This window comes from Cucurbita maxima, unplaced genomic scaffold, assembly GCF_002738345.1.
Source record: "Cucurbita maxima cultivar Rimu unplaced genomic scaffold, Cmax_1.0 Cma_Scf00010, whole genome shotgun sequence".
NCBI classification, from domain to species: Eukaryota; Viridiplantae; Streptophyta; class Magnoliopsida; order Cucurbitales; family Cucurbitaceae; genus Cucurbita; species Cucurbita maxima.
The window spans coordinates 1,329,429-1,351,481 of NW_019272026.1; the positions used below are offsets into that span (position 1 = coordinate 1,329,429).

Below are 22,053 nucleotides of genomic sequence, written 5' to 3' on the forward strand. Positions count from 1 at the left end.
TTTTTTTTTTTTTTTTTTTTTTTTTTTTTTTTTTTTTTTTTTTTTTTTTTTTTTTTTTTTTTTTTTGTCACATGAAACTTTATTCTTAAATTTTGTTTGGATATATTTGTGTTATGGTGTGTCAGAAAGATTGAGTGACCGGAAGAACTCGATCAATCTAATTCAATCTATACGATTTGGTTTGGATTATAATTTATGCATGTCAGCTCCATGATCTACCCCCTCCATAAGACGATGTGCAATGCAGGGTAATCTAACTGAATTGTTAGGTCATATAACACCATTTGACCCCATGTCTGTCTCGATGGTACGGGCACTGGAGAGGAACTTGATGATGTGGTGCATAGTGGAAAGGGTAGTGAAACTTTGATGACTCCATTAAATTAATGACACCGTGCATACTGTTAAGGTAGTTCTCTTATGCATGCTTTGCTAGGGAGATTATCCTATTGATCACCTAGAGCATGGTATGCATATTCTAAACATTTGTGTGGGCTTATTAAGGAGATATCTATATGTAATGACCAAAATTTTTAAATATAATAAAGTCGCTACTATATGCATGACGTGACTAAAGTATGCGAAAAACATAAAATATCCCATAAAAGATATCATGGACTTAACATTTAAAAACAAATTCTTTAAAACAACATAATCGTAAATAACGACGTGGAAAATAAATGACAAAAATGAAATAAAATAAATCAAGCTTTGAACTAACCTTAGAGCTACTAAACATATGTAAATGTGATTACTCTAACTCCGGTTCCATGGCCTTTATCATGACATCGTCATCCATACAAGGGAGTGATTACTCTTGGTTTGTTCAAATCCATCAAGAATCAAGGAAGAATCGAAGTTAAACACTAGTTCTTGATGTCCATTAAAATTGTAGAGTATTCGAGGTTTTCTGGCATTAGTATTAACACCTTAGCGTTTTCTATTGAGCGCATTAATTTTGATAACAGGATATGATCCGGCCATGCCACAGTCAAGAAAGACAATGTTTCAACGATTTCCGGTAAGTTTCAATGTGGTAGTTATAAGTGATTGTGAAATCTTTTGACTCACAGATATGTTATAGAATGTGGTCTAGTGAACCATTTTAAACAAGGAACATTTTGTAGTTTGTCCTAGCCAATGTAGTTGTACAAAATGTTAGGATGTGGTACAATAATGTAATACATTGAGACCTAGAGTTTGAAGTAGGTAACAAATTATGCTTGAAGGTGGCCTCGATGAACGACATACTAAGGTTCGGATGAAACAGCAAGCTAAGTCCCTGCTTCATCGAACCTTTCAACATTCTAGATTGGATCTGTGAGATCACACATCGATTGGAGAGAGAGAAACAAATACCAGAGAGCACGTGGATTTAATGCATGAAGATGAAGATTCAAACGTGTAATTTTTTTTTAATAAGTATAAATCCTAAACCCTAAACCCATTAATAAATTTTATATATTCCATTTAACCCCAAAATTTTAGACTATTTACCAAAAAAAAACTCAAGAAATTTTCCATTTATTACCTCAACGGATACATAAACATATAAATTTCAACAAATAATGCATCATTCCCCAAACCCTAAACACCAAATTTAAATTCATTCACTTCCTACAGCAAAACATTTCCTCAAGCACAAACACAACACCACCTTCTAGGGTTTTTCAGTGGTTTCTAGGGTATTTTAGGGGTTATGGTTTAGGGTTTAGGATTTAGGGTTTTCTAGGGTTATTCATTAGCGCTTTCGCAGTGACCCCACAAGCCAAAGCCTTCGTCGGAATCCTACCGACCTTTTCAACTCCTTCGGCGAACACGACCCCCATCCCCATATGCAAATGAGGTTCAATATGGCAATGGAACGCCCAAACGCCGGGATTATCCGCCACAAATCGGATCGCCGTCCACCCATATGGGAAAATCACCACCGTGTTCCTCAGCGGCGGGTTTTTCAGATTCAATTTCCGGCCATGCACGGCGGCGGAGAATTTTCCCTCTCCATACCCCAAAACCCAAAAATCATGCCCATGCAAATGCCAAGGATGAATTTCACTCATATTAGCGTTTAACATGTTGGCGTTTTGCAGTATCACATCCACTGTCTCACCCAATTTGAACCGGTAAACGCCGTTTCCGGTTGTTGTGTTCGGGTTCGGCGGTGGGCTGTCAATGTCGTAGTACGATGGGAAATTTTCCGGTGGGGAATTCTGGTTGAAGGCCGTCTTTAGCCGGTATTTCATGGCGCCGAGGTATGGCGTCGGCGGGAGAGCTAAAGAGACGTTGTTGATAGCCCACTTTATGAAGCCGTTCATTCGATTCTGGGTGTTGAGGAGGAAGATACGGCGGTCGAATCTCGTCGGCGGTTTCGGACTGCTCATGGTGGAGAAGATTTTGAAGGTGAAGTTTTTGCTCCGGTCAAAATCCTCCCAGTCGGGGGTTTCCGGTGGTGGAAGGACGGGTAATTTGGCTGGGGAATTGGGGAGGTAGTTGAGGAGGGTCAGTCCCGGCGGCGTATTGGGACGCCGTGCGCGAACGCCGATGGAGACCCAGTAATTCTCCGATGGGTTTTGGTTGGTGGTGATGAGGACAGAGTAGCTCTCGCCGGAATAAATATCGATGTCGGAGGTTTGAAATGGCTTAACGTAGTTGCCATCGGCTTCTACCACTAATAGTTGGTGATTCTGAAGAAGAATAAAAATGATAAAGCATTAAATCATTATAGGCTGAGAGTACATATCAATTATCTATATTCTGATTTTTAAAATTTTTAAAAATTAATTTTTATTTAAGATAAATAATCCCGTTGAAATATATTTTTATTAATTTAGCTATTTATTAAAAATTTTGAGGAAAAAAAAAAAAAATAATTTTGAAATAATTTAAATAAAAAATATTTTTATTATTTGTTTTATATAAAAACACTTCTATAATTAAATCACTTCTATAATTAAATTACATATATCAACGGCTCAAATCAATTTATATAAATGACATTATAATAATTTCATCTTTATTTTTATGGAAAATATTATTTAATAGAAAAATCCAAATTTAAGATTATAATTTAAATATATTCTAAAATTAATCAAACATTTTATTTAATAAATAATAAATGTTAAGAGATAAGCCAACAAACACGTGGGCTCCTCACATTATGTGTCAGGGGAATATGTGCTGCCCCTTTAAAAGAATATTACCATTTTTAATAATATTTTAAAATATTTCACGTGCAAAATTACTAATTTAGGTTTTTTCTTTTTTAATAATTTTTCCATTTTTTTATTTGTATCAATTAAAAAAATATATTTAATAAGTTCGCAAATACATATTTTTTTAAAATGGGAATATAAATATCATATTTAAAATTTAAAAACTTATTTTATAGATAAAATAGATAATTTATATTAAGGGTCTACATTCAACCCGATAACCCAAACTAACTCAACCCGAATTATATGGGTTGAGTTGGGTTTATTTTTCTGAACCCGAACTGAATCGATTCGATTTCAGGTTCGTGGGCAGAAATTTTCGGGTCGACCCGAACTAAAAGGTATAATTATAAAAAAGTTTTTATTATTATAATTCTAAATTCAAACCCTAATATTATTATAGTCAATTCAGGTAGGAGGGTAAAATCGTCAACTTTGTAAAAAGTAGTGGAAAACAATAATTTGTTTGGTAGATTTCCTTTGATTATTTCGCTTTCGTGTTCATAACTACCCCTACTCCTTTTCAACTTTATGGGTCAAACACAAATTATTGAAATTTAAGGTTTAAAAAAATTTACAAAATTTGGAAAGTTTAATATTAAACCAATTAATTTATTTTTAAATTTTTTTTAAACCTATCCGTCGTTGTCGAAAGACTAAATAGACGCAAAATTTAGATTTTGAATTAGAGTTATGTGTTACAGTAACAGAGAAAGTTACCCCAATGGCAAAGTTGAGGGACGCCAATGCAGTGGTACTGGCAATTCTTATTCTGACAGTCTTATTGGGATGGACGTGCATGATAAACGGCGCGCATTGCTCGCCCCCTTTTAACACGCATGGCTTTGATCCACTATGATATTTAGCTGCAATCGAACAATTGAACTGCCCTCTCCCATTTATGAGTATAGTCTTCAACCACAAATCAACAACAAAAACCACCATCATATCGTTTATCAAACACTAATCACAAATTTATATGTATATATATAATATAATATTATTCTTGTCGTTTATGTTCCATTCCAAGTCACAACCATATTGTTTAATGTTTCAATTTTCGTCTAAATCTTAGTATACGATCAAGGGTAATATTGTAATTTTGAAAAATATAAAGTATTTTTTTAAATAAAAGATAAAATTTCGAGTTTTTTTTTTTTAATAAATTTAATCTAAAAGTAAAAGTGGAGTACAACTCAATGTTGCTGTAGTCCAAGCATGTTCTTGTTTATATATATATATATATATATATATACACACACATATACATACATACATATAATATATATATATATATATATGTATATATATATATATATATATATATGTATATATATATATACATATATATATATATATATGTATATATATATATATATGTATATATATATATATATGTATATATATATATATATATATATATATATATATATATATATATATATATATATATATATATATATATATATATATATATACATATATATATATATATATATATATATATATATATATATATACATAATATAAACTTTACAAAAAAAAAAAAAAAAAAAAGCTTACAGATTCTATATATGTATACTAAAAAAACCATATTTTAAGCAAGGAATTTAGAAGAGGAAGAATATTTTCTTTTTCAATTATTTTTCTTTTGTTGGGAATTACAGCTTAAATTATATATTTAATATTTATAATAAAGATTACCTTCGAGTCGGAGGATTTAAACATAAACTGTTTGAACTATTCTCAAATTGGTCTCTTAAATTATATAATTAGCTCATAAATTTTCATGCTCGTGTTTAATAAATTTTTTTAATAACTCGTTTATTGATGTTTTAAATTTTTAATTTAATGTCTAATATAAGACACAAAATTAAAATTTTGTTTTATTAGAGGATAAAATTAAAAATTTAGAATTAAATTAAATTTATTTTATATTTTTAAATTTATTTATCTATTTATTAACAAACAAGTATAAAGCAATCATATTTTAACTTTTCAAGAAAAAAGTAAAAAATAAAAAAAATTATAAATAAATAAATAAATAAATCTAACAAACCTTTTCCCATTGGTAAAGAAAGAAAAGAACTTAACATGAAAAATTGTGGATGATTATTAAAATATTAATAAAAATATTTAAATTTTCAACTTTTTATTTAATTGGTTAAATTTTTTAATATCGACATCATCAATTACCTGAGGCTCACCGATCCAACGCATTGGATTGGAGCTGAGACCAACTTCTTGTTTGTGAACGCTTTGATGCCACCAATCACTAAGCAATAAGTTGATCTCTTCATCATAATGAAACGGCTCGCTCTTTCCTTCTTCTGGATCGACTATCAAGGATCCATACAACCCTGCCGATCTCTGCATACCTAAATGACCATGATAGAAAAACGTCCCAGCCTGTAGAAAAAACCCAACAAATAAATAAATAAACAAACAAACTTTTTTTTACCTAAAATTTATCGACATCAACATCTAAAACCCTTCTCACCTTATCCACCACGAATCGGTACGTGAAGGTTTCACCAGGGTTAATAGCACACTGCGAGATCGAAGCAGTACCATCAGCCCAAGGAGATCCCCTCTGGAGTATTCCATGCCAGTGAATAACAACACCTTCAGTATGAAGCTTGTTAGTCAGCTCGACAACAACAGTGTCACCAGCATTGGCTCTGATCGTCGGGCCAGGAAACTGACCATTGATACCCATGACGATGTTCTCGACGCAGTCGGGAGACCAGAACATGTACTCGACTTCCCATTTGTAGTGCTTGATTTTGGGAAGAGCCATAGAGGGAGTGATTGCAATGGAGAAAAGGAAGAGGATGAGGAGCAATGGATGGTCTGCAACTCTCCCCATCTCTGGCTTCTAAGAGATGAGTAAAAAGGAGGAAGGAAGTGGAGCTGTGGGAGATGCCATTAGTGTTCGCAATAGCCTCCCTTTTTATAGCGACATAGAACAAGTGGGTGATTTTTATTATTATTATTTGTTTGATTTTTCTTGTGTTTATATCTTTTCAAAAAAATAATATTCTAACTTACATCATTGTCACGGGATCAATATAATATAAGATTTAGAATGTTTTTTAGAATTAAATTATAAAAATGCTATTTTAAGTGGGTCTCGATAATCGAATTTGGGACCAGCGTTGTCGTAAGCAAAGACCATGTGTTAAGGATATTTAGTAATAAATTATAGTTTACCATATATATTATATTTGATATTTTATTATAAGGCAAATATCTAATATTTGCTTTATTATCATACGTATCTTTCCATTTATTGTTATTTCCATTTATTACTATTTCCATATCCTTGTAATTCATTTGATTATAAATAAGATAACTTTCACACCATTTAGGTGTGGTGGATTAATCAAACATTCACATGGTATCAGAGCCCTCTCGGTTTAACAACCCCGATCCTTTCTTTTGAATGGCTTTTGAATCCTCTAATCTTCTTTTTCACCACCCCTGCTGGTTTTGACGCCACAGGGGCAGTCTTCATGGCTGCCGTAGTCGGAGTCGATTGATTACTCTTCGGCTCCACCCTATTGACCTCCAAATCACCTTTCGTCATACTCTGTACATACAACCTTACCTTTTCCAACCCAATCGGTTTTCCCCTTGGCCAATATAGTCTCTCTCATTTTCTTCCCAATCAACCTTCATCCTTCACATAAACTCTAACCTAAACCTATCAACCTTTTGCAGAGATTTACCTTCGGAATCTGGGTGCCGCACTGGCCTATTCGCCAACCAAGTTGCCGCCGCCCTTCCTGCCAAAATTGGCTTCTTCGCCCGATGAGGCGACTCTTCCGACTGCCCTTCTCGCCAAAATTGGCTCCTTCGCCTAATGTGGCGACTCTTCCGGCTTCAACATTGTCTTTGTCCCTTGCTCTAGGTTTCCCCTTCTACTTCTTGGGGTTAGAAATATTCTCACCAGAGCCAAGGCAGCATCGTCGCTAAGCGACAATCCCTCTTCATGGGTTAGACATATTCTCGCCGAAGCCAAGGCAGCATCGCCGCTGAGCGGCGATCCCTCTGCAATTTTTGATGGCCAAGAACCGGGTTGTTAGCATCTTCAAGAAAAGTGTTTCTCAACCTCTTTGAATTTTTCAGATTCAAGCTTCACGTTCGTTTAAATCCGACGCTTAGCTTGCGGTGGGGTGTTAAGGATATTTAGTAATAAATTATAGTTTACCATATATATTATATTTGATATTTTATTATAAGGCAAATATCTAATATTTGCCTTATTATCATAGGTATCTTTCCATTTATTGTTATTTCCATTTATTACTATTTCCATATCCTTGTAATTCATTTGATTATAAATAAGATAACTTTCACACCATTTAGGTGTGGTGGATTAATCAAACATTCACATGGTATCAGAGCCCTCTCGGTTTAACAACCCCGATCCTTTCTTTTCAATGGCTTTTGAATCCTCTAATCTTCTTCTCCACCACCCCTGCTGGTTTTGACGCCGCAGGGGCAGTCTTCATGGCTGCCGTAGTCGGAGCCGATTGATTACTCTTCGGCTCCACCCTATTGACCTCCAAATCACCTTTCGTCATACTCTGTACATACAACCTCACCTTTTCCAACCCAATCGGTTTTCCCCTTGGCCAATATAGTCTCTCTCATTTTCTTCCCAATCAACCTTCATCCTTCACATAAACTCTAACCTAAACCTATCAACCTTTTGCAGAGATTTACCTTCGGAATCTGGGTGCCGCACTGGCCTATTCGCCAACCAAGTTGCCGCCGCCCTTCCTGCCAAAATTGGCTTCTTCGCCCGATGAGGCGACTCTTCCGACTGCCCTTCTCGCCAAAATTGGCTCCTTCGCCTAATGTGGCGACTCTTCCGGCTTCAACATTGTCTTTGTCCCTTGCTCTAGGTTTCCCCTTCTACTTCTTGGGGTTAGAAATATTCTCACCAGAGCCAAGGCAGCATCGTCGCTAAGCGACAATCCCTCTTCATGGGTTAGACATATTCTCGCCGAAGCCAAGGCAGCATTGCCGCTGAGCGGCGATTCCTCTGCAATTTTCGATGGTCAAGAAAGTGTTTCTCTACGCCTCCTCTGAACCAGGTTGTTGACTTCTTCAAGAAAAGTGTTTCTCAACCTCTTTGAATTTTTCAGATTCAAGCTTCACGTTCGTTTAAATCCGACGCTTAGCTTGCGGTGGGGTGTTAAGGATATTTAGTAATAAATTATAGTTTACCATATATATTATATTTGATATTTTATTATAAGGCAAATATCTAATATTTGCTTTATTATCATACGTATCTTTCCATTTATTGTTATTTCCATTTATTACTATTTCCATATCCTTGTAATTCATTTGATTATAAATAAGATAACTTTCACACCATTTAGGTGTGGTGGATTAATCAAACATTCACACCATGACATATACATAAGATAGTTGTATTTAAATTCTTAGACCTTAGGTTAATACAGGATGTTGCCAATTTTAATATCTTGGTTTTACGAACGTTTTAAATATTTATTATTTTAAAAATCTAGGGCGTTATAATTAACTTTGAGAATAATATATATATATATATATTTTTTTTAAAATATGGAAATTGGTAATAATTTAAGAAATTACAAATAAATAAATAAAAGAGTTCATTTCAAAATTCAATTAAAAATAAATTGAGATATTAATTCAATTTCTCTAAAGTTTATTTTACATAAATGTGAAATTTAAAAAAATTGATGAAAGAAAATATTAAAAGATTTATTGTCACATTTCATTTTAAAATATTTTAGAATGTTTTCGAAATATGTAAAAGGTAATAAAAAGTCAATAACTTTTCCATGGTTGGTGTCGGTGGACTAGAATGGGTTTTAAACCTAACTCAATTGTTCGTGTTTTAAATTTTTTCAACCGAAACAACTCTTCTTAAATAATGAACCTGTTGAGGATTATTGGGAGTGAATCCCACCTTCGTTAATTTAGTGAAAGATCATGAGTTTATAATTGGGTATTTTCAAAGTCTGACAATATTATACAATTGTGGAGATTCGTGATTCCTAATAGAATCCAATTAAACCATAAATTAATTGAAATTTTTGTTTATAATAAAAGTAAAATAATTTTTAATTAATATATTAAAAAAAGAAAAAAGCAGGAAGAAATTATTAAAACGCGTTTTGATTTTCTTTTTAATTTTATTAAATATTTAACTATAAAAGCAGGCGACTACGATATAAAATTTATACTCGCTGTCACGTGCGAAAAGGCAAAATATCGCTACTTTGAACATGGGCGGCAATCCCGTGTATGGCTACACACAGAAATATATATATATTTTTCTGAAATAATAATAAAAAGACAAATAATAATAATAATAATAAAAAAAAATAACAGCCTTACATTATTTGTTGAATTAAACACACATTAATCATAAATTAGGGACCATATAGTTTTCAAAATAAATTAATGAATAAAATTAAATCGTCCAATTTAATTATTTATTATGATTTTTTTTATACTCAATAAACACAATTAATTAAATAAAAAATATCAATTTATATCTTATAAATAAAAATTTTATCGTGTATTTATTATTATGATAATGATTAGAGACTTTGTTTAATAATTATTTTTAATTTTTAATTTTTTATTTAAGTTTATAAATTTGGCGTTTTTAAGTTATGTGAAATAAAAAGATGGAAACAAACATGATTAAACTCAATTTTATTTTTTTATTTTCTATTTTTTAAAAATTAAGAATATAAATACTATTTTTTCTTATAATTTTGTATTTTTATTTTTTGTTTTTGAAATGAAATTTATAAACATTATTTTTCTTATAATTTTCTTGGTTTATAATTATTATTATTATTATAAACTAAAAAAAAAGTTATTTATTTTGTTTTTTAAAATCTCAGCCTAAAATTAAAATCTCATTAAACATCTTTCGTGGTCGACTAGTATTTAGCGAATATAATTGATTGTTGACTCGAGAGGTTTACCAAATGATATAGGGATCGAGTCAAAACTTCTAAAACTATAAAAAGCTTAATTAAGATTAAACTTTTAAAATCGTAATAAATCTAATTGTTAAAACGGAGTAATTTAACCATTTTTTCTCTAAATATCATAATTCATGTGATGAGTGTCGGCGAAGAAGTTGGGCCCTGAAGGGAGGTGAATTGTGAGATCCTACATTGGTTCGAGAGGGGAACGAAACCTTCGTGTGGGAACTTGTCTCTAAAGGAAAGTAAGGAATGTTGGATGATAAAAGTTCCACATCGGTAAATTTAGGGAATGGTCATGGGTTTATAATCTAAGAATACACTCTCCATTGGTGTGAGGCCTTTTGGGGAAGCCTAAAGCAAAGCCATGAGAGCTTACGCTCAAAGTGGACAATATCATACCATTGTGGAGAGTCATGTTCGTCTAACATGGTATCAGAGCCATGCCCTAAACTTAGCCGTGTCAATAGATTGACAAATCCTTAGATGTCGAACAAAGGACTCCAAAAGGAGTCAAGCCTCCTCGAAGGTACGAAGGCAGTCAAAAAACTAAGACTCCTTCCAAAGGAGTCGAGCCTCGATTAAGGGGAGGCGTGCTTTGTTCGAGGGGAGGTGTTGGATGATGAAAGTCCCACATCGGTTAATTTAGGGAATGATCATGGGCTTATAATATTGAAACTACAATTTAATCCAACTTAATGATATTCATTAATGATTAGTACTCTTTTTGGCACTAAATCACCCATTATGAACTAAACAATAATGTTGATAATTAATTAATCAATTGTCAAAGGTAAATACTTAATTAATTATTTATTTAATTATATAGTACTCGTATTGATGATCCCGAGTTGACTTTAATGAATTATAGTTACAATTGGACTTCATCGATAACGAATGCATCAATTACTGAATTTATCGATTTTGTTATTAGATCTCACTTAATCTCCATGATTCCCGATCATAATAAAGAGGGTAGCTCCTCACAATGATCTCGGTAATACAACTAAAGCTTCATAAATTATCGTATATAATCTTTAAATAAATCTTTTCATCTACGTGTATTATTTGTTTATTCTTTTGTCGCCACCTCTACGTTTCCTTTAGATACTTCATTTGAAAAGAAGATAGTGTAAAAAGACTTATTTCTCCTTGAAAAACAAGTTAAGAGAGAAAGAGCAGATGTAGGGACTGTCACGAAGATTGTATTGCCATGACTCTCATTTATTTTGGTTATTAACTCTCGTTTAGTTCATAACCATTTTTGTGTCGGTATAAAAGTTTGTTTAACATTAGTTTGAGGTGTGGAGTTATTGTCATTTTGTATTTGTTTAGGGTGAGAGTGTGAGAGATACAGTTGTAAAAACTTTGGTTACCGTGATTGGCTACTATCTGTGGATATAAGAGAATTTCTTGTCTCCGAACCATGTAAGTCTTTGGGTCTGTTCATTTATTTATGTTTGTGGGTGTAAGTGTGATCGACCGTATTTCTGCTTCCGTTACAACAATTGGGTATCATAATATTTTAGTGGTGACATTATGCTACAACAATTGGGTATAATAAAGCTTGACAGATGTCCTAGTCTTGTTTGTCCGAGTCGGTTGACAAGAACGTCAACCAATTGAGTGGGGGAGGATATCATGGTCATGCATGTCCAAGGCATGTTGTCAATGGTCGTATGACAGACAACACGTCCTGGACAAGAAAGATCGGAATATCTGTCATGTAGCCATTGACAACACACCCTGGACATGCATGACCGTGATATCCTCTATCAACCGACTCGAACAAGCACGACTGAGACATCTGTTGTGCTTTAGGCAAGCATGACCGTGACATCATTTTAGTTGTGGTATTCCACTACAACAATTAGATATTAGAACATTGAAGGATGTGACATTTCAACACAACAAGTGGTATCAGAGCATTTTTTTAGTTGTGGCACTATATGAGACGACAAGTGGTATCGTAATTTTGAAGATTGTGGCGTTAGGACACAACACATACGTCTTCCCTTTATTATTCTCTAATACTTTCATAAAAGCAATATAAGAAAAGGGACGTAAAGGCAAAGCCTATTAGGACCCATTAAAGTTGCATCTTTGTTTATCCAAATTTAAATTTGTTACTTACTCTCCTAAATATTTAAAAAGAGACGAATAGTTATTAAACTCGGTTCGTAGTGTTAAATGTCGATAAGGGTAGGTTCATTCGAGTACTCAATGGACAACCCTAAAATTTTATGTGAGATCCCATATCGATTGGAGAGAGAAGCGAGTCCCGACGAGGACGCTAGGCTCCAAAGGGATGTGGATTGTGAGATCCCACATTGATTGGAGAGAGAAACGAGTCCCGGCGAGGACGCTAGGCTCCAAAGGGATGTGGATTGTGAGATCCCATATCAGTTGGAGAATGGAACGAAACATTCTACATGAAGGTGTTGAAATGTCTTTGTATCAGATGCGTTTTAAAAACCTTGATGGAAATCCTGAAAGGGAAAGCCCAAAAAGGACAATATTTACTAGCGGTGGACTTGAGCTGATACAAATGGTATTAGAGCCAGATATCGGGCTATGTGCAGCGAGGACACTGAGCCTCGAAGGAGAGTGAACACCGAGCGGTGTACCAACGAGGACGCTGGGCCTCGAAATGGGGTGGATTGTGAAATCCCACATCAATTAGAGAGGTCAACGAAATATTCTTTATAAATGTGTGAAAAACTTTTTCTAACCGACCCATTTTTAAAACCTCGAGGAAGCCGGAAAGAAAAGTTGAAAGAAGACAACATCGTCTAAAGCTTTGGACGGTTACATTTTAGGTTGGTACAAAAAAAAAAAAAAAGAAAGATTGATTTAACCTATTACAAATTAAGTTAAATTACGACCTTTAATAAATTGATATATAAAATGGAAAGGGGGCATTTTTGTCAATTTAACCTTTAATATATATATATATTTCTGTTTTGAAATGGGCCCTAAACCCGGCACCCATTACCCGCTTCATTCTCTGGAAAGGCCGTCCACGTTGTCCACCGGAGCTCATACATGAACGGCGGAGCTTCGTAATCAATGGCGATCAACATGCTTGCTGCAAATTCCGACTATGAACGCATCGTTATAGCTTCCGCTATAGCCTCACGTATTCTTCTACTCTTCTTAATCGTCTTCTGGCGCTCTCTCGTCAGCCCTTACGACACTTCGGCATCTCTTAATCCTGCGTGCTTAATCGACTCGTCTTCTTCGCCTCTTGCCGGACAACCAGTTCTTTTTCCTCGAATTGGATCCGCTATTGAGAGCAGCATTGTTTGGGATGGCGTTCACTTCGTCCGAATCGCTGAGTGCGGTTATGAATATGAGAAGTCCTACGCTTTCTTGCCTCTTCTTCCTTTATGCATTTCCTTCCTGTCTCACACAGGTTCGCTAATTTTACTCGATCCGTTGTTTTCTTCACTGGATTGGATTTTCTGGCGTTTGTTGTAACTCCGTTGTCTATTTGGTTATTTTGTTGATTTTCTTTGTTGTGCTGTAAAATGATAGATTCTTACAGTTTGCTTGGAGTAGTTTATGAGCAACTGCTGATGTGCTTCGAGCGTTATTGATTATTTATTTTTTGTGGTTAATGCGGTGCTAATTTTGCTACAGTATTGTTGCCTTTGGTTCCGGTAATTGGGCATAGAGCTGTGTTGGGACTATCTGGATATCTAATCAATAACATTGCTTTTGTGCTTGCTGCTCGTTATCTTTTCAGGTGGGTTTGTTGCGATTACAAGTCTTAGCCAGTAATACTTAGGTTTATACTCTGATTTTTCAAATGGATGTTTACTCAGTGACTTATTGGGTAAATAGCTATTCATCTGCATTTGTACTTTCTTGCTCTGTTCTACGTAAAAACACTGACACCTTCTACCTGGTCGCTTTAACAGGCTTTCACATATTATTTTGAAGGATGTGGAAGCAGCAATGCGGGCTTCAATTCTATTTTGCTTCAATCCTGCTTCTATATTTTATTCATCGTTGTAAGTGGTTTTTTCTTTCCCATATCACTTTGTGCTTGAAAAGTTTAGATGATTATGTCTATACTTGCAATTGCAGATATACTGAGAGTTTGTACTCTCTATTTTCATTGGGAGGATTATATCACTTGATGAGTGGCAGAAATTGTGTTTCTGCTCTTTGGCTCGCTCTTTCTAGCTGTGCTAGGTCTAATGGAGTGCTGAATGCTGGTTATATCTGTTTTCTGACCTTGCATTGGACTTATGATGCTCTTGTGCTGAAGAAATGTTTCCGTGTAAGTATCCCTTGCAGGCTTGCTTATTGGTAGATAATAGTTTATAGTATCTCTCTTTGTAAGTCATCTTGGTACAGGAGACATAATGCATTTCTGTGACTATTTGTCTTCAATTTATTGGACAAATTCTTTCTTCAGTTGACCTTCCGCGATTTAGATTTCTTTGTGCTTTTGTACAAGAGAGAATTGACTCGTGGACTATAGTGGTGCTTTTAGTGCCTTAAGTAATTATTCTCTTGGATATTGGCAAAAATTGGAGTACTTTCATGTAAGCTCTTAGGCAATTTTGAGGAGACGTCATCCACTCTTTTATAACCCTCCAATTTCTGATGGGGCAGGTCTTTCCCTTCTTTTTGCTAGGGAGATTTCTTTAACAAGATGGACTCTTGGCTATTTTGTGGTATGTTTGGTCAGAGAGAAATTGAAGAGTTTTGATTGGTATAGAGGGGTCTTGGTTAGAGGTTTAAAGTTTGGCCCATTTCAATACCTCTTTGTGACATTTTGCGACTACTATTTATGTAATTTTCTTTGTTCTTGATTATGTTAACAACTGGAGATCCCTTCTATAAGCATATGGAAGTGTTTGTGTTTTTGTTTTTCGTATGGCCCAATTTCTTTTGTTCTTAGATCCTTCTTAATCAAAGTGGTTTCCTTATCAGAAAAGGTTTTTTTAGATAGTCAAAATTTTACATTTATCGGAAGAAGAGTACCAGAGACAATGAGAGGATAAAGACTTCATCTTAGGCAAGAAACGTAAGAACATAATCCTCTATTGTTTAACAATGATAAACAAAAGGAAGATGATAATGTCATGTTCTAACTTCTGTCCATTCTCAGCAATATAGCATTCTTAATAGTTTCTTATTTTCTTCCAGAGAGCATTGCAGGTTCTTATTACTGGAGCCTTAAACTGTGTATGTATATTTGCTCCATTCGTTGTGTTTCAAGCATATGGGTATTACAATATTTGCAGTGGACGTTTACCAGATGAAATGAGGCCATGGTGTAAAGCTAGGGTACCGCTGCTATACAATTTTGTTCAAAATTATTACTGGTATTGTCTTTTTAACTTGCCCATAATGCCAACTTTATATCAGTATTTTGTAGCTTTAATGAGACCCGTAGACATTGAAGTGCCTAATTTATTTAGTGCCTCCTCTGATAGACCATAGGTAAGAGACTGTATGTTCTTTCTAAACTGAGTTTGGATTCCAGTATGAATGACATAGAAGTGAGTAAGTAACTCATATTGATTCTCATTAAATATAACCACGTTAGACGAGAATGATCGTCAACAAAATTAACGAAGTATCAAAATCCAGTTTTGGACTTTTTTACAAGGACCCCAATCGTAGTAATTTGTACCATTTAACCTTTCTTTTGTGAGCTTCGAGCCATTCATTAACAATTCTTAAACAGAGGTAGTTTTACTTTGCTGGATGCCCTTGTTTTAGTTTGCCTCCTTTTGTGGGCTTTATTTTTGTATGCCCTCATATTTTTTCATTGTCTCTCAATGAAAGCTAGGTTCTTTTTAATGTAAGGAACTAGTAGTTTTCTAAGATGCAGGCGCACGAAAAAATATGGTGAAATTAATTGATATATGATTAGGAAATAATATTTGGTTTTCAGTATTCCTTACAAACTATTGTGAGAAGACAATATTGTAGAAATATTTACTTTGTTTCAGAAATTCATTATGGACTTTTTGATAGAAATTTCATTATTTGTATTCTATTTGACATTGCTGTATGGTTTTTTTTGAACATCTTACATTCATCTTTTGGGATGGCAGGGGAGTTGGTTTCTTAAGATATTTCCGATTCGAACAGCTACCGAACTTTCTACTTGCATCCCCAATTTTGTCTTTAGCGTTTTTCTCAATTGTTCACTATGGAAAGTCAAGGCCAAAGCTTTTGCTCTCGGTGGGCTTCCAAGCTACTGCTGAGGATAGAAATTCTGCGGCCATGCTTTACTTTCCAGAACGTGTTCCAAGGTCGAGCATGCCTCGTCATACGGTGGCATCTTCCTCTGGGTTACAAGGTATTTTGCTTATTACGTAATGGCAATGCTACAATTTTTTGTATTGTTCTAGCAGGTAGAAGTTTTGAATTGGAGTAATTTTTCTCTACTTCTCCTATCATTCTGTGTTTTTTTGCTATCTTTTATGCACCTTAAGCTATTATTTCGTAGGAAATCAGAATCTTAGACGAAAAAAGCAGATTATCGGACAGAATCCTGCCAAGCTTTCAGTAGAGGATAAAACATTCAGTGGGTCAGGATACTCTTCTGCTTTTGTAATTCCATTTATCCTACATATGGGATTTATGGCTGCCACAGCAATTTTCGTCATGCATGTGCAGGTTTGGCTCCTCTCCAGAATATGCACTTTTTTTGAAAATATATAAACATAGTGCGTGCTGAAGAATAACATTTGCTTGTTTTTTGTTATTTCATGTGCAAATTCTCATTATTTTATTTGTCTTCATAGCATTATCGCTTGTATTATAAATCTAGTTTCTCCTTATATATATATATAGCAGATTTTGGAACAGCTGCCAAATGATTTTGAATTAGGAACCCTTTGTCCTATGAAGCATTTTTATAAATTTATCTTTCGTTCTTACAAAGTTACAACGTTTCTCAAGGTCATATATGCTAAACGACTGTAACTCATGTTTTATTAATATTGCGTACTTTATTCGACTTTATATTGTTAAGAATAGACTTTTTTTACATCATTTTTCTACTCTAGGCTTCTTCGGTACATTAGACATAAGTCTCTTCTACAAGGAACAGAAGCATTTTAGGAATCAAATTAGGTACAGGTGTTGATGTTAAAATTTTGCATCTCGTTTCAAGCCTTGCCTTTTAAAATAGTGTACGGTATAAAATCAATTAATACAAACCAGAATGTGAAATATGTACGTTATAAAATCAATTAATTCAAGCCTAGCCTTTTGCATCTCGTCTTTTTAAACCAAGTATCTTACAGTTTGGAACTTGACAGGTTGCAACACGATTTCTCTCTGCAAGCCCTCCTCTGTATTGGTTTGCCTCATACGTTATGGTTAACCCCGGTCGCTTTAAGAGATGGGGATATATTATCTGGGCATACTCTGTTGCTTATATCCTCCTTGGCAGTCTTCTCTTTTCGAATTTCTACCCTTTCACATGATTAATTCTTGCAGCCAAAACACTTCAGCTATGGTATGGGAGCGTTCGGAGCTTCATAAACCGAATTGATTATTTTGGACTAAAAAAAATGGTTAGAACTAGAGCCTTAGAGTGTACACTACATGGTGCGATTTTGAGACACTAATGAAAGAAATTGGGTTTTGAAGCAATTCCAGTTAGCTTTTGCTACGGTTGTATTTCACTATAATTCATGCAGTGATGACCTCTGTGTGCATAACCCGATGATTGACTACTGGTTAAAGTAATTCTATATCTTTTGCGGTTGAGACTGGATTGTTGGGTGAGTTTATCAAGTTCAGTGATGACCTCAGTATGTATAACCCGATGATGGACTACTGGATAAAGTAATTCTATATCTTATGCGGTTGAGACTGAATTGTTGGGTGAGTTTATCAGCTTCAAGGAAGAGGTCTTGACTGCTTGATTGCTTGCTTGAATAAACGGTCGTTTGATTGTTAATATCTCTGAACTTGTAATCAGGGTACAGATTTTTATCATTGATGTTGTAGTGCGAAGAGTTTGAATGATTACTTAGGGGATTCTTTGAGGAAAAGTTATTTAACTGATTGATACAATGCATTATGTACCTATTTTTTGACCTTGCTTGTAATTATTGACTTGCGAAGATAATGACCGTGTTGAATAATTTCTTGTGTTTATGATAGCTTTTGGGTAGTGTCTCCATATAGAAAGCTTTCCTAATTATTCAAATGTTTAAGTTAATATGATTGTAAGTTTTATTTATATAATATATAAATTTGCATTATATTAACTTTCTGATTCTGATTTCCTTTTGCAGACTCTATTTGATATTTTGTATCAGTAAAAGAATACAAGGTCTCTAGGTAAGCAATTTTGAATATTGTTTTACTTTCTAGCATTGTGTTCCCAGAAGTTTAAGCAACTGCTAGACTGCTAGAAACTTTGTTAGAAATCGTTTTGAGAGCTTTCGTCAGAAGATTTGAACTTTCACCCTCAAGGAAATGAGTAGATATCAATTACCGACCAGATATAATATCTTTAATGGCCATCAGTTTAGTCAAAAAGCAATCCCATTATATAATCTCTATGAAATGTTCCACACCGAGACATCTCTGTCGAGATTCGATATCAATTAGTTTGAACTTTCAACACTGTACAGGAAAGTTGAGATACAAAATGCAAAGAGAGTAAGAAATATCTCAAACAGAGGGCCCAGATCTAAGCACTCTCTCTAGTTTCTCAGCCTTGGTGTAATCATTTTCATTGAGTGGCCCAGCAGGAAATGGAGTTATTTCCACAATAAGATGTGGGGTTGGAAGCTCATCAAACAGAGCTCTCACATTGTTGCAGCAAACACTCTCCCCATGGGCACTTTCCCTCCTTATTTGACAACCCTACAAAAGACAAACCACTGTTCAGAACAACATAACAACATCCCTCTACATCGTGACGTCTTCAAGATTCGTGGTTGAACGAAAACTAAACAGTTTGCGTGTATGAAGAGTGAAGGAATGAATTCTAGGATTGTGATTTGATTTAGTACCTTGTGGGAAGTGGCATCAATGAAGTGATCGTCATCGGAAAGGAGGGATGCAATGGCTTTAAGAAGGCGTCGTCCTTCAGATTTAGAAGGCACCCGATAGTTCCGTCGGAGGGTACCCTTTGTAGTAGGATGCCATTTGCTCACTAGTTTCCTTTTATCAACTGCTTCATCCACTGTCAATGAATGGAAACAAGAAAGAAAACACCAACATGGTTTGAAATCTGTCTAAAGATCAAGAACAAACTCCTTAGACCACACCTTTAGTTTCAGATACAAAAACTCTAATCTAGCTAATGTTATTCAGTTCAACAGAGCTTCCATAAGGTGCAAAGAACAGAATCCATGAATAACAGCCAATTAGCATCCTAATACTACTTTCTCAGCCATATGACATCCAATGGTTTAAACAAAGACTTCTTATTGGTGTATAAAAATATCCTGTCCATAAAAACGGTCCAAGTTGTCTAATAATTATATGACCCTTTGGTTCATAACAAGAGAATCCATGAGCAAACCATTCAAGATAAAAAGCAGTTTAGTTTACAGCCAATGGAAACTCTACACGAGATCCCATCAAATAGAGTTGCAAAGCATGGCTTCCAGCCCAGCATTCGAGATTCAAGAGACGAAAGGCTCGTCTTAAGAGATCCCCGAAGTATCACTTCCAGTAATGTTTTATATTTACTACTTAGCTTCTAAAAATGTTTCCATTTAACCTTCTGTTCCCTGTCAAACAAGAGAAGTTATTTGATCTAGTTGTCTTGCCACTTTTCTAACCTAAAGGGAAAGTCCAAAGAGGGCAATATTTGCTAGCGGTGGGTTTGGACTGTTACAAATGGTTTCAGAGTCAGATACTGGGCGATGTGCCAGCCAGGAAGCTGAGCCCCAAAGGGAGTGGACATGAGGCAGTGTGCCAGCAAGGACGTTGTGCTCTGAAGGGGGTGGATTAAGGACTCCCACATTGATTGGAGAAGAAAATGAGTGCCACGAGGACGCTAGGCCCCAGAGGGGAGTAGATTGTGAGATCTCATATTGGTTGTGGAGGAGAACGGAGCATTATTTATAAGGTTGTGGAAACCTCTCCCTAGCAGACGCGTTTTAAAATCCTTGAAAGGAAGCCCTCCCAAACGGAGAAAACCCAAAGTGGACAATATGTATTAACTGTGCCTGTTGTTACCGTTTGACATTTACTACTTAATTTCTAAAATGTTTCCATTTAACCTTCTGTGACCTATCAAACAAGAGAAGCCATTTGATCTAGCTGCCTGCCACTTTTCTACTAGTTCAATGTCAAGTAGATATCTAATGATCATCAGAGTCTCAGCCATATAATTTGTAGAACAATGGCAATGTTGATCAATGTTCTTCAGTTGATGATATTTACAGGACAGGTTTTGCTCAGTTTGGAATGTTCATCAAATTTCTAAATCAACTCAAACAGGCAGAGATGATAAAATCCTACTGCATTACCCACAAATCTTGCAAGCTAAGAGCATTACAAACCTGGCTTTCCTCTTACACTCTCCAACCACTTAGAAAACCCCAAATCACTGCTGCTTTCCCCATCAGCACTACCACCAGAGGATAACTCCAAATCTGGAAAGGAGGAAAAAAAAAAAAACAAACACACACAAAATTTCCCAATAAAAACCAGAACCCACAATCAGAGAAGGTGAAAATAACCAGAAAAAAACATGAAACCCAGAGACAGAAGACGAACCAGAGACAAGAGGGTTAGATTGAGATCCAGCTAAACCAGCTTTTAGAAGGGCATAGAAGATGCAAAGTCTACCAGCCCACAAAATAGGAGCCTCGATGAGAGAAGCGCGAGCGGTGGTGGCCGAGTTGAAGGTATTGGATCTTCTTTTGTGGAAATAGAGGAAGGTTTTGAGGGCATTTTTGGCTTGGCTTCCAAAACCAGAGGAACGGGTTGTGGGGTGAAGATTGATGGAATGGAGATTTTGGAAGTCGAAGGGGAAGGTGATGGATTGGTAAGGCGAAGTGAAAGTGGTGTGAACAAGAGAGAGAAGCATTCTTAATGAGTTGCAGAGACTGAGGAGATGACTCTCTAATCCACGCAGTGGCTGTGAACTGGGAAGGAAAGCCAAAGCGAAAAAGCGAGACGGACGAAGGGACTTACCCCTAAAACGCCGTCGTCTAGCGGCTGACTTTTGTTTTTATTTGGGTTAATTTTTTTTCTTCTAATTTTATAAATTTTAATAGTTTAATCTCTCCCATGATATATCTGTTTTTTTTTCTTCTCTAATTTAAAGATATGTGAGATGAGAGAAATTTTAATCTCTCCTAAATGGAGATTTACTATTTTCTTCCTCTTGGTTTCATCTAATAGATTTTATTGGATTCTAGAGAAATTTTTCGATTTCTTTCTCAAAATCAGATGATTATTTATCTGCTTTTCACATTTTAAGAAAAGTCAGGATATTGGGCAATATCCAACAAAACATTTAGGGAATCGATCTGATTTTATCACTGTTCGTTATGTTTGAAAAAAAGATCGTAAAGAATATATCTTTCTTTTAGTTGTTGAATCTCTTTGATGGAGAAATGTGTGATATTCCAAATCCTTATTACTAATGAAATCAAAATGATCTCCAAATGGATCATTTAACAATTTAGTCCATAAACTTTAATATGTAATAAGACAATTCAGTTCGTAAACTAAAATAGGTAATAATTTAGTCCGATAACCATTTAATTCCTATTACAAAAATAAAAATTTTAATGTGATGAATGAATGAACATATATTATTAAAATCAAAAAGGCCAATTCATTCCAGCCACCTCATTCAAATATACAACAAGATA

The 22,053-nt window shown here is 34.9% G+C and overlaps 3 protein-coding genes across 5 annotated transcripts; 1 reads left to right on the top strand and 2 right to left on the bottom strand.

Moving 5' to 3' along the window:
• Positions 1-1,500: 1,500 nt before the first annotated feature.
• LOC111485412 (L-ascorbate oxidase-like) lies at positions 1,501-6,137 on the bottom strand. The gene is made up of 4 exons (XM_023132290.1): positions 5,713-6,137; positions 5,409-5,621; positions 3,933-4,124; positions 1,501-2,684 (listed from the first exon to the last, which is right to left on the bottom strand). The coding sequence occupies exons 1-4, from the start codon at positions 6,079-6,081 to the stop codon at positions 1,719-1,721; spliced, it is 1,740 nt and encodes a 579-aa protein (XP_022988058.1). The 5' UTR covers positions 6,082-6,137; the 3' UTR covers positions 1,501-1,718.
• A 7,068-nt stretch (positions 6,138-13,205) lies between these two features.
• On the top strand, positions 13,206-18,607 carry LOC111485434 (GPI mannosyltransferase 2). 3 transcript variants are annotated; one of them, XR_002718665.1, is made up of 9 exons: positions 13,206-13,634; positions 13,862-13,967; positions 14,143-14,235; positions 14,312-14,507; positions 15,383-15,561; positions 16,300-16,547; positions 16,698-16,867; positions 17,515-18,085; positions 18,502-18,607. XR_002718665.1 is itself a non-coding variant. In XM_023132314.1 (8 exons), the coding sequence occupies exons 1-8, from the start codon at positions 13,289-13,291 to the stop codon at positions 17,680-17,682; spliced, it is 1,506 nt and encodes a 501-aa protein (XP_022988082.1). In that variant the 5' UTR covers positions 13,206-13,288; the 3' UTR covers positions 17,683-18,359. The 3 variants fall into 3 exon arrangements, 2 of the variants coding, with proteins under 2 accessions (XP_022988082.1, XP_022988083.1); XM_023132314.1 differs by lacking the exon at positions 18,502-18,607 and having other exon boundaries at positions 17,515-18,359; XM_023132315.1 differs by lacking the exons at positions 14,312-14,507; positions 18,502-18,607 and having other exon boundaries at positions 15,383-15,394; positions 15,481-15,561; positions 17,515-18,359.
• Positions 18,608-18,736: 129 nt separating this feature from the next.
• LOC111485505 lies at positions 18,737-21,369 on the bottom strand. Its single transcript, XM_023132422.1, has 4 exons — positions 20,948-21,369; positions 20,731-20,823; positions 19,228-19,400; positions 18,737-19,078 (listed from the first exon to the last, which is right to left on the bottom strand). The coding sequence occupies exons 1-4, from the start codon at positions 21,258-21,260 to the stop codon at positions 18,884-18,886; spliced, it is 774 nt and encodes a 257-aa protein (XP_022988190.1). The 5' UTR covers positions 21,261-21,369; the 3' UTR covers positions 18,737-18,883.
• Positions 21,370-22,053: the final 684 nt, after the last annotated feature.

Coding starts and splice junctions, on each gene's coding strand:
- LOC111485412 (XM_023132290.1), bottom strand. CDS start 6,081: ATGGGGAGAGTTGCAGACCATCCATTGCTCCTCATCCTCTTCCTTTTC. Junction 4,125..5,408: donor GTTGGATCGGTGAGCCTCAG/GTAATTGATGAT, acceptor TTGTGGTTGAAG/ACTATACTCATAAATGGGAG. Junction 2,685..3,932: donor CCCTCAACTTTGCCATTGGG/GTAACTTTCTCT, acceptor ATTCTTCTTCAG/AATCACCAACTATTAGTGGT.
- LOC111485434 (XM_023132314.1), top strand. CDS start 13,289: ATGGCGATCAACATGCTTGCTGCAAATTCCGACTATGAACGCATCGTT. Junction 13,635..13,861: donor TTCCTTCCTGTCTCACACAG/GTTCGCTAATTT, acceptor ATTTTGCTACAG/TATTGTTGCCTTTGGTTCCG. Junction 14,236..14,311: donor TCTATATTTTATTCATCGTT/GTAAGTGGTTTT, acceptor TTGCAATTGCAG/ATATACTGAGAGTTTGTACT.
- LOC111485505 (XM_023132422.1), bottom strand. CDS start 21,260: ATGCTTCTCTCTCTTGTTCACACCACTTTCACTTCGCCTTACCAATCC. Junction 19,401..20,730: donor GAGTGTAAGAGGAAAGCCAG/GTTTGTAATGCT, acceptor ATTCATTGACAG/TGGATGAAGCAGTTGATAAA. Junction 19,079..19,227: donor TTGATGCCACTTCCCACAAG/GTACTAAATCAA, acceptor TGTCTTTTGTAG/GGTTGTCAAATAAGGAGGGA.